The 13,082-nt window shown below is 39.2% G+C and overlaps 1 protein-coding gene across 1 annotated transcript in view; it reads left to right on the forward strand.

Moving 5' to 3' along the window:
• LOC120393921 (transmembrane protein 245-like) overlaps positions 1 to 13,082 on the forward strand; it is a 142,514-nt gene that overhangs the window by 79,307 nt on the left and 50,125 nt on the right. The window contains exons 12-13 of the mRNA XM_039518378.1: positions 3,554 to 3,685; positions 11,862 to 11,984. Of these exons, the coding sequence (XP_039374312.1) occupies positions 3,554 to 3,685; positions 11,862 to 11,984 (255 nt within the window). The remainder of the gene's footprint in view (positions 1 to 3,553; positions 3,686 to 11,861; positions 11,985 to 13,082) is intronic.

Genomic DNA, 13,082 nt, shown 5'->3' on the forward strand with positions numbered 1-13,082 from the left:
AGTGCCAAGGACTCTCTGTGCACCCTATTCCTATCCCCCTACTAGTTGTTCTTTGTTCACCTCCATTCTCCTTCTGTGGCAGGGATACTGTGTGCTCCCCTATTCCTGTTCTCAATCTCTCTTCCCTCTCCCTCATTAATAGTACTTTGTATATCCCCATCGCAGGGGTTCTATGTGTATCGCATTCCTCCAGTCTCCCCCATGTCAGGAGTTCTGTGTGTCCTTTTACTCACTCATTCCATGCTGTAGTCTGTGCATGTCTCCATAACCCCCTTTTCACCTCCATTCCACACCCTCCCCCCATTATTTCTCTTTGGTCTGGAAGATAAGTCATTCAGGGCATTAACATGTTATTTGCTACTGAGAGATTGGGCAGGGATATTGTTATGCTGGAAGGGGTTAAAGGGTGGCATCAACAGATGACAATGCCTTCATGGAATCTGACTAAGCATGTCCATTTTAGAGAATTTAGAAAGCTTGACCTTTAAACAGATATTGTGATGCTACCTTAACTATAATGTTGCTACTGCATCGCTACACTTCATGATCTGGAATGGTGAGTGAGCAGGGAGATAGCAACATTTAATTAGTCGTGACCAGAGAGGACTCGCAGGAATTTCAGAGACCTAACCAAATTAGATGAAGAGCAAGAAGATGGCAAACTGATTTTTAATAAACGTTAAATAATGCACATTATTAAAAAAATTAAACTACTCGTACATCTTCCAGGGCTCTAAATTAACTGTATCAACTCAAGAAAGAGACCCGTGTGTAACTGTGAACAGTTCAAGGAAGACCTCTGCTTGGTGTACATCTACGGTCAAAAAGCAAATAAGATATTAGGAAGCTGAAGCTACTGGATTGAAAACATAACAGAAAATATTATTATACCATTATATGAATCAGTGCTGACGCTTCACTTGGAATACTTGTGGTCACTACATATCAAAAAAGGTTGGAGGAAGTTCAGAGAAGGTCAATATAAATGATTGAAAAGATTGCATGAAAACAGATTGAGAAGATTGGGATTGTTCACCTTAAAATGGAGATAAATAAGAGGTGACATGTTAAACAATAAGTGGTATAGAGAAGGTAGGGGGCAGAGGCTCCCTGTCTGTCTCAAACAACAAGAAAACATTCAGTGAAAGGTGGTAAATTCAAAACCGGTAAAAGGAAATACTACTTCACGCATGTAATTAGACTGAACTCATTGTCACAGAATGTCGCTGAGGCCAAGATGACACTAAGTATAGCAGGCTGATTGTCTTACATCTGCCTTATTCAGGGTGCTTGCATCTTCCTCTGAAAGTGTTGGCCACTGTCAGAGACAAGATACTAGATTAGATAGACCTCAGGTGTGACCCAGTAGGGCAATTCATAGGTTCCTAACATTACTGTCATGGAGTGTGGGGGAGTCCGGCCCTGCACTCCTCTTCCTGGGACTCACAGTGACTCTCAGCCAGCCAGTAAAACAGAAAGGTTATTGGACAACAGGAACACAGGCTACAGCAGAGCTCGTGGTCAGAGCTGGGAACCTCTCAATCTGGCCCTTCTGGGGGTTCAGGGTGCTTGGATCCCAGCATAGGATTCCCTGAACTCCCACCACCCAGCCCCAAACCGAAACTGACCCAACCCTCTCCACTCAGCTCTCAGCCTTTGTCTAGCTCCCCGGGCAAAGGTGTTGCCCTCCCCTCCCCCCTGCCTAGCTCAGGTTACAGGCTGAATACCTGTCCCTCACCTAAAGTCCTCCCCGGCTCTCCCAACCCCCACACAGACAGCCCCTACTCCATCACAATTACGCAGTTCCATAACTGGATTAAAATTTCTGTAAGGAGTTCATCTAGCTACTGCTTACAGAACCTGTTTCCTTTGGTCTTAATACCATAAGTATTATGTATATCAAACTGTATACCCTGGAATTGCTAAATTTGTGCACATAAGTATACAAATTGTATAAATAGCAGCATTTTCAAATATTCGTATTCGATTTGGGCGTGCAAAATGCAGTATGCTCTATTTGCAATGTGTACAGTTAATTTTTGTGAAGTGATGGTAATTGAAAATCCAGTTCAGTACCATCAAAAGTCTATGGGAAGCACTCAACTGATTTCAGCAGTCATTGGATCAGTCCCTATGTGCCCTAGGACAGTGATTTTTCAAACTGTGGGTCGTGACCCAGTACTAGGTTGCGGAATATAAGGGTCATGGCGGCTCTGGTCAGCACCGCCGACTGGGGCATTAAAAGTCTCATCAGCTGTGCTGTCCGGCTAAGGCAGGCTAGTCCCTACCTGTTCCAACACCTTGCTGCACCCCGGAACCAGCCAGCAGCAGGTCTGGCTCCTTGGTGGGGGAAGGGTGGGCGCATGGGGCTCCACGCGCTGCCCAAGCACCAGTTCCGCACTCCCATTGGCCAGAAGCTGGCCAATGGGAGCAGTGCCTGTGGGCAAGAGCTATTTGCATGCCTCTGCCTAGGAGATGGACCTGCTGCTGGCCACTTCTGGGGCATGGCATGGTCTGCGGTGCCAGGACAGGTGGTAAGACTGCCTCTGCACCCTGGCTGCGCTGCTGACTGGGAGCCGCCGGAGGTAAGCCCACGCCCCAATCCCCTGAGACCGCCTCAAACCCGGAGACCCTTTCTGCACCCCAAACCCCTCATCCTTGGCCCCACCCCAGAGACTGTACCCCTAGCCCAGATCCCGACCCCCAACCCTCTGCCCCAGCCCTGAGCCCCCCTCAAACCCAGAGCCCCCTCCCACACCCCCAAACCCCTCATACCCAGCTCTATTGGGGTGCAGGCATCAATAAATTTCTTCAGCTGGGTCGCCAGGAAAAAAGTTTGAAAACCATTGCCCTAGAATCTATTGCATAACCAAACTAAAGCATGCAAACTTATTGCATGCCCCAGCAAAGGTGGGAGGAATGGTCAATTATTTAAGCTTGCACTTGCATTTTCCACCCATGGTTATATTGGAAAAAATAGTATGCTGCTTGCATGACGTGTAGGTATTCATGTGCAAAATAGGAAGCAAGAAAATAGCTAAAATGAATCATACTTAGGCTTGAACAGATAACATCTGGTTGAGATAAGTGGGTGTAGTTCACACTTCTCAAATTATCTGAGGTTGTCCTCTGGAAGATATTACTCTTTTCAGTCAGTTACTTACTTTTTAGATGAAAGCTTAGATTCTGGAGCACAAGAATTGCACTCCAGGAGAAAGGACGGTCTTGCCAAGCTACTGAGAATCAGTCCAGTTAAACCCATTTTTCCCATAGGAGGAACTCAAGTTTAGGAGGAACAATGTAACAGATTATTTAAATTTTCATTATTAAAAAGCATTCTGGGTTAGATTTTCAAGGTACATGTTTAAGAGCTAATAAGGGGGAACAAATATATAAAAACTTAAATATTTGTGGAAGTGTCTTGTGCAAATGAAAATAAATCTAAGCCACATAGTGGACATACACTTTCTAAATCAAGTCCCAATAGCTTACTTTTTCTATGTAAATTGCTAAGATTTAATTTCTATCTTAAATCTGTTGCTTTATTTTTCAGAATGTAACACATTCTGGAAGACACAAAGGACACAAGCTGCAAATAAATCGTCAGAACAGCTGGCTAGGTGACATTCTGGACTGGCAGGATATTGCTTCATTTGTTCATGAGAACATTGAAACATTTCTTTCAGTATGTATCTTTTTATCAATTAAACTATTCATTAATACTCTCTTTGTAAACTGATCTGAACATCTAATGTGATTTTCACCCTTCAAGATAACACAGTACTCAAGAATGCATGAAATGTTAGAGGCAAAAGGAACTATTCCGGTATTATCTGAGGATCTGTTGTCACACCAGTTGTGAATCTTCCCCATCAGCAAAGTGGCAAACATAATGGATTATGATCAGTAAATACTCTCCTACTCTCAGTATCCATATTAATACAATCTCTTCCACCTTCAGCCTGTCCCCTCCCAATAGATATCATTGTTGCAAGATTACTGTGTGGTCTGCAGGTTAGTTTTAAATGTTTTAGTTTCTGTAAACCTTAATCTTTCCACTCTTTCTTGGAGATAATTAATATGAATCTCTATTTGGCGAGATGTGATTTCACCACCTTTTTCAATAAATTCATACTGCTCCATTTCTATGGCACAGTTCCTTTCTTATCTTTTTTTTGATCACTACAGTTTTGTTTGAAGTAAATTTTACCACTTGCCTATCACCGAGGAGAAAGCAAGGATGTTGAATTAAAATGGCCTGTATCTTTGTTTCAAGTTCCTAACAAGGAAATAAATCATGTGTGTAGTTACAAAACTAAATATTTTTAGCTTAGTTGAAAAATTCTAATGTGGCAAAAACAGAGTTAAAAAGTTTTTTATAAGATTAACAATTTAATGTTTGACCCAAAGCAACTATTTTTTTGTTTAAAAATTCAGTCTATTTAGGTCATAGTTGAAGGAAATATCGATCAAGAAGTTGAGAGACAGGTTCTTCGGTCTCGTTTTTCCAAATTATTATTCATTGTTTTGAAAGCAGCTTGTTCTTTCTTTGTGAAAGTTCTGTGAAGAATGAAATTAATATTTTACACTGTGTGGTTCCCTGAATTAATGCACTGGTCCTCTCACCTCCTTGAAGAAAAAAAAAATATGGCATTGAAACCAGTCCATACTGAAGCAACTGACTTACACTCAAATGGTGCATTAGGTCAGGAATGGTTAACGTACAGAATCTCTACTACAGTGCAGACACTTTTTTTTTAAGTTTTTGACTTGATCACTATAAAACAACAAAAAAAAATCTTTACATTATTGTTTATCTCCGAAAATACTTTCTCTGCTAACCTTCAGCATTTCTTGTGGAGATAATTTAAACTAACACTTCCCCTGAGGCACCTCTTGCCATGGACTGGTAGGTATGTATTTGTCCCTTATCTTGTGCTTCTAAAGATGTTACAGTTTTGATTCCTGAATATGGAGCAGGATGAAGTAACTCAAGGCAAAGTTACTTCAGTGAACCTTTTCTTCACTTTACAGAAATGATTTGTTTAACCCTTTCCTTAAATTGACTTATGCATGCATGAGGCACATTTATTTGACCTTGCCCTTCATAAATAAAAATACATGGCACAATTTTTTTTTTTAAATCCATGTGCAATTTCCCACCTAGCAAGAAAAGTGGAGAAGGAAACACACTTGAAGGTGCTACTCATGTTACTTAATGCATTGCTGGAAGGTGCTTGGATACCATGGTGATGGGGGTAACCTGAATAAAATAGAATGATAATGAATTTAATGAAGAAGAGGATAAATATTTTCAAGGGCTGAAACCTAAAAATACGTTTTTTAGAAAACATCCACACAGTTTCCAGCTACATCAATTTATTTTCTTTTTAGTTTTGGTTTTGCAGTAGGAAAAAGAAAACCCCACAATTGACTTGCTTTCCTGTTTGTAGCCATGGACTCACAATTTATCCTCAGTTATAGGAAACACCTGTCCCTTCTCTCCACACTCATGTCCTTTATGATGTAAATTAGACTGAGCATAGTGTGATGCTGTAAATTTTAAATGTGTCCTTTCTGGGCAGCATTCCCTTGCTGGCTCCTGTGTACATGACCCCTTGCATAAATATTATTCACTCTGATGTTGCAAATTAAAATAGATGAAAATGTGATTGTGTGCCACTAGAGCATTGATACTTGGACATAATAAACATTCTTGTTTCTTAATGCCAGTATTGCTGAGGTAAGGACGTTGATTTAACCTAGTATGCAGTAGTACTTTTGAGATATTAAAGTTTTTGAGGCAGGTAATGGAAGCCTTTTATTTAGCTGGTGATTAATTATTCAGTAGCAGAAGAGTTTTGCTAGGGAAGCTAGGAACTCACTAGCAGACTAAATTAATTGCCAAGGAGCAGCAGCTGTAACTTAAACTTTTCTTCTTTTGAGATTGTCTCTGCATTTTCAAACTTTTAGGCTGCAGCCCAGCTTTGAAAACTTACGGTAAGCCAGCACTAACCTGGTACTCTTAAGCGTGCAGTAGGGCACTAATGCTAAAAGTAACAGTAAATTCCTAAACAACAAACCTATAATTCTTCTTATAATTCAAACCATTTTAAGAAAAAAACAAAAAACAGATTTCTATGGGTATGTCTACGCTGCAGTTAGACACCCTGCAGTTAATTACGCTGTAATTAAACAGGCCAGGGCTGTTTAATTACAGTGTAGATGGACTCTCACAGGATACTAGCTCCCAAGCTCCAGCCCGAGTCCCAGGTGTCTTCACCACAATTAATCAGCCCTGAGCCCAAGCCCCATAAGCTCAAGTCAGCTGGCATGGGCCAGCCACAGGTTTTTAATTGCAATGTAGACATACCCTAAAAGGTCCCAAAGCTCTGCAGGTAAGACTGGGCACATCCTAAAGGTGTGAATGTGCAGATGCTATGTTGTCATACTCTATTTAGTAGTAAGTAAACTTTCTTTCTCACCCATTAGAGTCTTAATGAGTATTCATCCTCTTTGGTAAGAGAAGGGACAATAGCCCTAAAAGCAGAAAAGACAGTTATAGGGTATGTAAATGATTTAGGAGCATTAGTTGTAGCTCATTCTGTTACTTGCTGAGAAGACTACCATAATAGGCCCCAAAATGTACAATTCAGAGGAAAAGAGATACTATAATTGGAAGTTGAGTATGCTTCTTTATTTATAATGCACGTTGGTATAACATCAACTTGTTAGCTAAATGGCAGTAAAATACTAAATGTAGCTCTAAAGGACTAGTATACTTCTTGAAATTTCATATGCTTGGCTTAAAAATTTGACCTTTATAGGTGTTTGTTACATTTTAAATATTGAACGCTGTTAAATATTGAACAAAGAAGGTTCTTTTTTAAAGAGAGAACTTGCTACTTTAATCTATATTACCAAAATGTTTAAGATAAAAGATAAAATTTACAAAATGGCCAAAGTCTCATTTTTCAAAAGCAGCTTAAGTGCTTTAGAGCCTGAGTTTCCATTGTGTTTCAACCTTGAGCTGTACCCTGTATTCAGAAGCAGAAGTAGGAGCACAGACCCATTTTCCAGTGATCCATTTGTTGTAAGGTAAGTAAAAATCGCTGTCTGTAGTCCTACCTCTTCCCACCATTGATATGGACAGGGAGAAGGGAGAGGTTCTGATTCCTGTCTCAGATTCTGTACCTGATTTCTTTAAGACAGTTTGTCAGACAAATGGTCTCTGCTTATGAAATATATAGTCAGATAGTTAAAGATTCAACCTCTGAAAAAGGAAAATCCTCACTTCTTTGTCTGAATTATTCAGAAAGAAGAGACACTCCTGGTCTGTTTCTTTTATTTAAATTTTTTAAAATTCATGCTGGGATCCTTGAGAGTAAAATGGCCCTTCCTAAACCTATGCATAAACGCTTGCAGCTTTCCAGGTGACGTGTGAGACCTGGCTCATATCTCCTTAGATTCGATCCTGTGGCTGCTTTCACAAAGTCATCCATCATTACACTAGCAGTTAATATTTTTGAAGAAGGTACTCTGGTCAGGAAGACAGAGGGCACTCTCCATTAAAACTTTCAGTAATCCTCACCTATTTTGGTTTCTTTAGCTATGTTTTTTGCAGTTCAAGGACCTGAGTGGTATATATGTTCCAACTTGAGTTGGGCTCTACAATCCAATTCTAATTGTCCAAAGGACACCTCAGGTTGTTAAATATCCTGGTGTCTGTTGTGGCCCTGAAAACTGTTGCTAAGGAATTGTCCAGTTTTACAGTTTGTCCATGGTAAAGTGACTTTTCTGTGAGTTAATGTTTATCTCTTTTTAAGGGATGTCACCTTTTGAGAGGTAAGCTAGATACCAGCCCTTCAGCATAACTTTGAAGTTTGAGAATGAGGAAAACAGTCCCTCTCCCAGCATAATTATCAAAGGACCTGATGCTGGAAGATTGTCTGTGCTATTCTCAAAATTTAAATAGAGCAATTGAGATATGAAAGTAATCCAAGTCTCACTGTCAAAACCCTTGGGTTAGCAGTCCAGACCTTGCAGAATAGGGAAGTCTTAATTCTACTGGTGTCAGCTGGCTTTCCTAAAGGAAGAAGTCTTATTTAGTCCTGCAGAATTGAACTATTATCACCCAAGACAAATGGTCACTATAGTAGCACAGGTTTATTTGGTAGACTTACTGTCCCCAACTTTCGCCAGGGCAGTTTTACATTTTCCTTCTACATTTTTATTTCATTTACAGCATAATATATCTATACCCAATATTTTTCACAAAGTCAACTCTTGGTTTCTACTATAAACCTCTTTTTGCCATTATTTCTAATTTTAGAGTGTGAAGTAAAATAGCTTGGGGGAGAGGGTTGAATTCCTATTAAATAACTCTAATTAAATAACTCTAACTCTAATTTTGGGAGTTTATTAATTGACTATGAATATACAAAGTGGATTCTGACTTGGTGTACTAGTCCCTGCCTGGGGAAGAAATTATTCATGCATAGCAATTCTCTTTAAGTTAATGGCATGCATTGTTTAAGCTTCTATATAGGGTTTTGTGCCATGGTCATCACTATGGTATGTGACAGCCTTCCAGTAGTGCATAAAACGTGACTAATACCTACCACATGTTTGTACTCTCTCTCTTCCCAGTGGAGTAATTTGTTTTGGAATTTTTTATATAATATATTTAGCAACCTGTTGCAGTATGTTAGAGAAGGCAAGATCAAAGAAATGTGCTTTGCAGTTAGAGCAGAAGGTGGTGAGGTTTGTGATGGTTCATGTGGGAGTTAATGCCATGATCTTGGGCTGGTCTTAGAAAGCACTCTGTTCTTCTGCACAGACAAGTTTTATGCTTATTGTAGAAAGTTCTCTTGTGACAGAGTGAAGCTGTCAACCATGGTCTTCATCTTGATACCCTGGGCCCAAGCCGTTGAACACTTTACAGATAAGAACTGAGACCTTGAACTTAATTTGATACTCTCTGGGAAGTCAGTGTAGGAAGCAGAAGACAGGATGTATTCACAATAGCCAGTGTCGGTGAAGTGACATTCTGCAACAGTCTGTGTAACAGTTAGCTTGTTCTGAAGGCTTCATGCCCAGGTATATTAAAGTGTTATATTAAAGTAATGCACATTGGAAAAAATAACTCCAACTATACATACAATATGATGGGGGCTAATTTAGCTAAAACAAATCAGGAAAAAGATCTTGGAGTAATCGTGGATAGTTCTCTGAAGATGTCCACGCAGTGCAGAGGCGGTCAAAAAGCAAACAGGATGTTAGGAATCATTAAAAAGGGGATAGAGAATAAGGAGGAGAATATATTATTGCCCTTATATAAATCGATGGTACGCCCACATCTCGAATACTGCGTACAGATGTGGTTGCCTCATCTCAAAAAAGATATACTGGCACTAGAAAAGGTTCAGAAAAGGGCAACTAAAATGATTAGAGGTTTGGAATGGGGTCTCCTATGAAGAGAGATTAAAGAGGCTAGGACTTTTCAGCTTGGAAAAGAGGAGACTAAGGGGGAATATGATAGCGGTATATAAAATCATGAGTGATGTGGAGAAAGTAGATAAGGAAAAGTTATATACTTATTCCCATAATACAAGAACTAGGGGTCACCAAATGAAATTAATGGGCAGCAGGTTTAAAACAAATAAAAGGAAGTTCTTCTTCACACAGCGCACAGTCAACTTGTGGAACTCCTTGCCTGAGGAGGTTGTGAAGGCTAGGACTATAACAGCGTTTAAAAGAGAACTGGATAAATTCATGGAGGTTAAGTCCATTAATGGCTATTAGCCAGGATGGGTAAGGAATGGTGTCCCTAGACTCTGTTTGTTTGTCAGAGGTTGGAGATGGATGGCAGGAGAGAGATCACTTGATCATTACCTGTTAGGTTCACTCCCTCTGGGACACCTGTCATTGGCCACTGTTGGTAGACAGGATACTGGACTAGATGGACCTTTTGGTCTGACCCAATACGGCTGTTCTTATGTTGTAGTCCAGTCAAGAGTTGACGAAGTTGTGAATAACTTCTTGTACTGTGTATAAGTATGGAGACTCAGACCAATTGTGTAGCTAAATTTTTCATTTTATGACTAATCAGTAGACTAGGTGAGTGAAAATTATTAATGCTGAAACCCCTAAACACATTTTCCAGTAACTATTACTTATGTTTTAAAATCTGTTTTTCAACCCTATTAGTTCCTTTCCTCACCTGACTTGTAATTTCATCATGCACTGCAAAGAGTTTGATGCAATTTTGGATCAGAATGTGAATGTCTTCAATAGTATCACAGCCACTACTCTGCACTTCTTGACCTTTTCATTTTACACCAGTGTCCTCCTTTCCTTATCTCACTTCCTCTAATTTCCAGAATCTGACCTCATTGCAGGCAAGGCAAAAGAAGCCATTGTCCAACAGCCAAAGACAACCAACATTTTTCTATTTAATACAAGATATTTAATTTTCTGTTTTGCCAGACAAGTTGCTGGTGTCCACTTAAAAAAAAACCAAACCCTGATTGCATTGATGGACTAATGCCTCTGACCTAAATAAAAATCGACCTCCCACCTAAATTTCCTATTACCAAATCCAGGTTAACTGGGTGCTTTTCTTGACTTAGCCTGCTACTTTGTTGAATGGCTTCTGTGTCTTAACATTCTTTACTCTGACATTCTATTTACCTCTGAGTGTTGAAGTAATCCTTCAGTATAAACTCACTTGCACCTTTACTATGGTAAACTCAGTCTGCTTTCTTTAGCCTTTGTGGCATATCCTGCATCTCTCACTATCTCAGCACTGCTCATTCTTGCATTTGAAAGTTCTTACCTTGATTACTGCAATTCCTTTTTTAGGGCCTCCCAAAAACTATCTAAAATGTGAGTATTAGTGTTTCCACACCCTGTGCGTGCGCACGCATGCACACTCTATACATCATTGTATCCTTATCAACTTCAGTGTCAACTGAAAAATTTCTGTCCTTATCTTCAAAATTCCTACCTTTGTCGCAGTTCTTACTACTACCTAAGTTTATTTCCGCTCAGTTTTACCCTCTGTGCTATCCTTTTTTGGACTTCTCTGCCACTGAGCAAGCTAATTGGAACAACCTGTTTGTACTAAGTCTATCACTTTATTTTTTTTTAAACCATCTCAAAACCAATCTCTCCTATGCTACCTGCAACTAGTAAGCAGTCAGCCAGTTCTCCCAAAATAGCACTTACTGATTTTATGTTATGGACTATAGTTTACTGTCCACACCTAATCTAACTTATTAATGTACCTTTACATAAAATCATTACTTCTGTATTGAGTTAATTGAATGAACAAGTTAGAAAATTAAATAGCCCCAGTTAATATGGAACTTATTTTTAACTCTGTGTTGAAGAAAATTACAGTATTTGATTTGAATTTAGCTTTGTAATGTTACTGCAGCATGTTTTCTGACTTAACTGCCATACCTACTTTTGAGGAAAGGATGAGATTTTTTTTTCTTTCCACAAAGTTCACTGATTGTAATAAAACTAGCAGCAATAAACAGTAAATAACACTGCCTTCCTAGTAAGAATTGATGTCTTCACACAGTCTTTTGTATCAAAATTATGCTATTTTATTAGAATTGTCCAAAAAATCCATTATAACATTTTTGATGGAAAATAGCTTTTTGACAAAAGGGATGTTTTTATGAAAAAAAATTGTTTTAAATGAAAAATCTTAGATTTTTGTCTCAACTAAAAACTGTCTTGTTTAAAACAGAATTATTCTTTGCAGGTTTGTTGCAGGGAGAAATCTTCTCTGACCACATCTATATTTTAGATAATTTTAATCAAAGTAGTGACTTTCTTTTCCTTTCCAGATTCTGGAGTCCTTGTGGATAGTGATGAGTCGTAATGTGAGCCTACTCTTCACCACAGTAACAACATTAGTGACAATCCTCTTCTATAGTGGGACAGCCCTTCTCAATTTTGTGCTCTCACTGGTAAGTAGCATGCACTGGACAGTTAATACTATTCATTTTACTTCCCTCTAAGTTGATATAAACAAGGAGCTTTCACCAAGGATTTTAGGGATATCAATTCATCTTCCACAGAATGAAGGATTTAAAGGAACACATTAAATATTAGTGAATTCTTGTTAACAGATCAGACTGGATTTTTTCTAAGTGCTTTTCTTTTGAATATGTGCATATGTGGATAGATATGTGGTATGGTGTGATACAGCATAAAGGTTTTATCAACATGAGTTTTTGGGATAACGATTTTGCCCATTCATAAATAATGCAGGTCATCCTATACTCACAATGATAAATGCCTACATCCTCCACTGCAGCTATAATACACTCAACCTGAGGAAGGATGGAGATAGAGTGGTATAGAGTGGGCCAGTTCAGTCCTTGGCACTACTTAAAATAACTTGGAAACTACTGACAATTACACTGAAGGGGCCATTATAGAAACTGGATAATGCTAGGGTGTAGGGATGTCCTTATCAATCTCTCTCATAGAAGTACCCCCTGCTAGGGAGTCAGAAGGGAAAAGTTTAATTTTACTTGTACAGGGGTGTATCAGGGAGCTGATTAATCCAGCTTTCCAGATGCTTTGTGCCAGCAGAGTGGTGCAAAGCAGTTAGAAGGATCCAAAATCTTTTATTTCAAATCATTATATATTCTGCATATGCCACGTATATTTAAAATATTTTAGAGTTTTCAGAGTTTCAAAAACTTTCACTGGAACTATTATTTGTGTCCTGCTGCCTATAAAGCTGTGTATCTTCATTAACAAGAGTCCAACTACTGTACAAGGTTTATAGCAAAAGGAATATTAAAAGTCCTTTAAGTATGATCTAAAATAGCTTTTAAAATTCATAAAAATGCCATGACTTCTAAATCTATTACTTTGGGACCTTCTAGGCCAGGGGTGGACAAACGTTTTGTCCTGAGGGCCACATCTGGGTGGGGAAATTGCATGCAGGGTCATGAATGTAGGGATGGGGCACAGGAGGGGTGCAGAGTGTATGAGGGGCATCAGGGCAGGGGGTTGGGGTGCAGGAGGGGTGTGGGATGTACAAGGGGGCTCAG

The sequence above is a fragment of the Mauremys reevesii genome, unplaced genomic scaffold (assembly GCF_016161935.1).
Source record: "Mauremys reevesii isolate NIE-2019 unplaced genomic scaffold, ASM1616193v1 Contig37, whole genome shotgun sequence".
NCBI lineage: Eukaryota > Metazoa > Chordata > Testudines > Geoemydidae > Mauremys > Mauremys reevesii.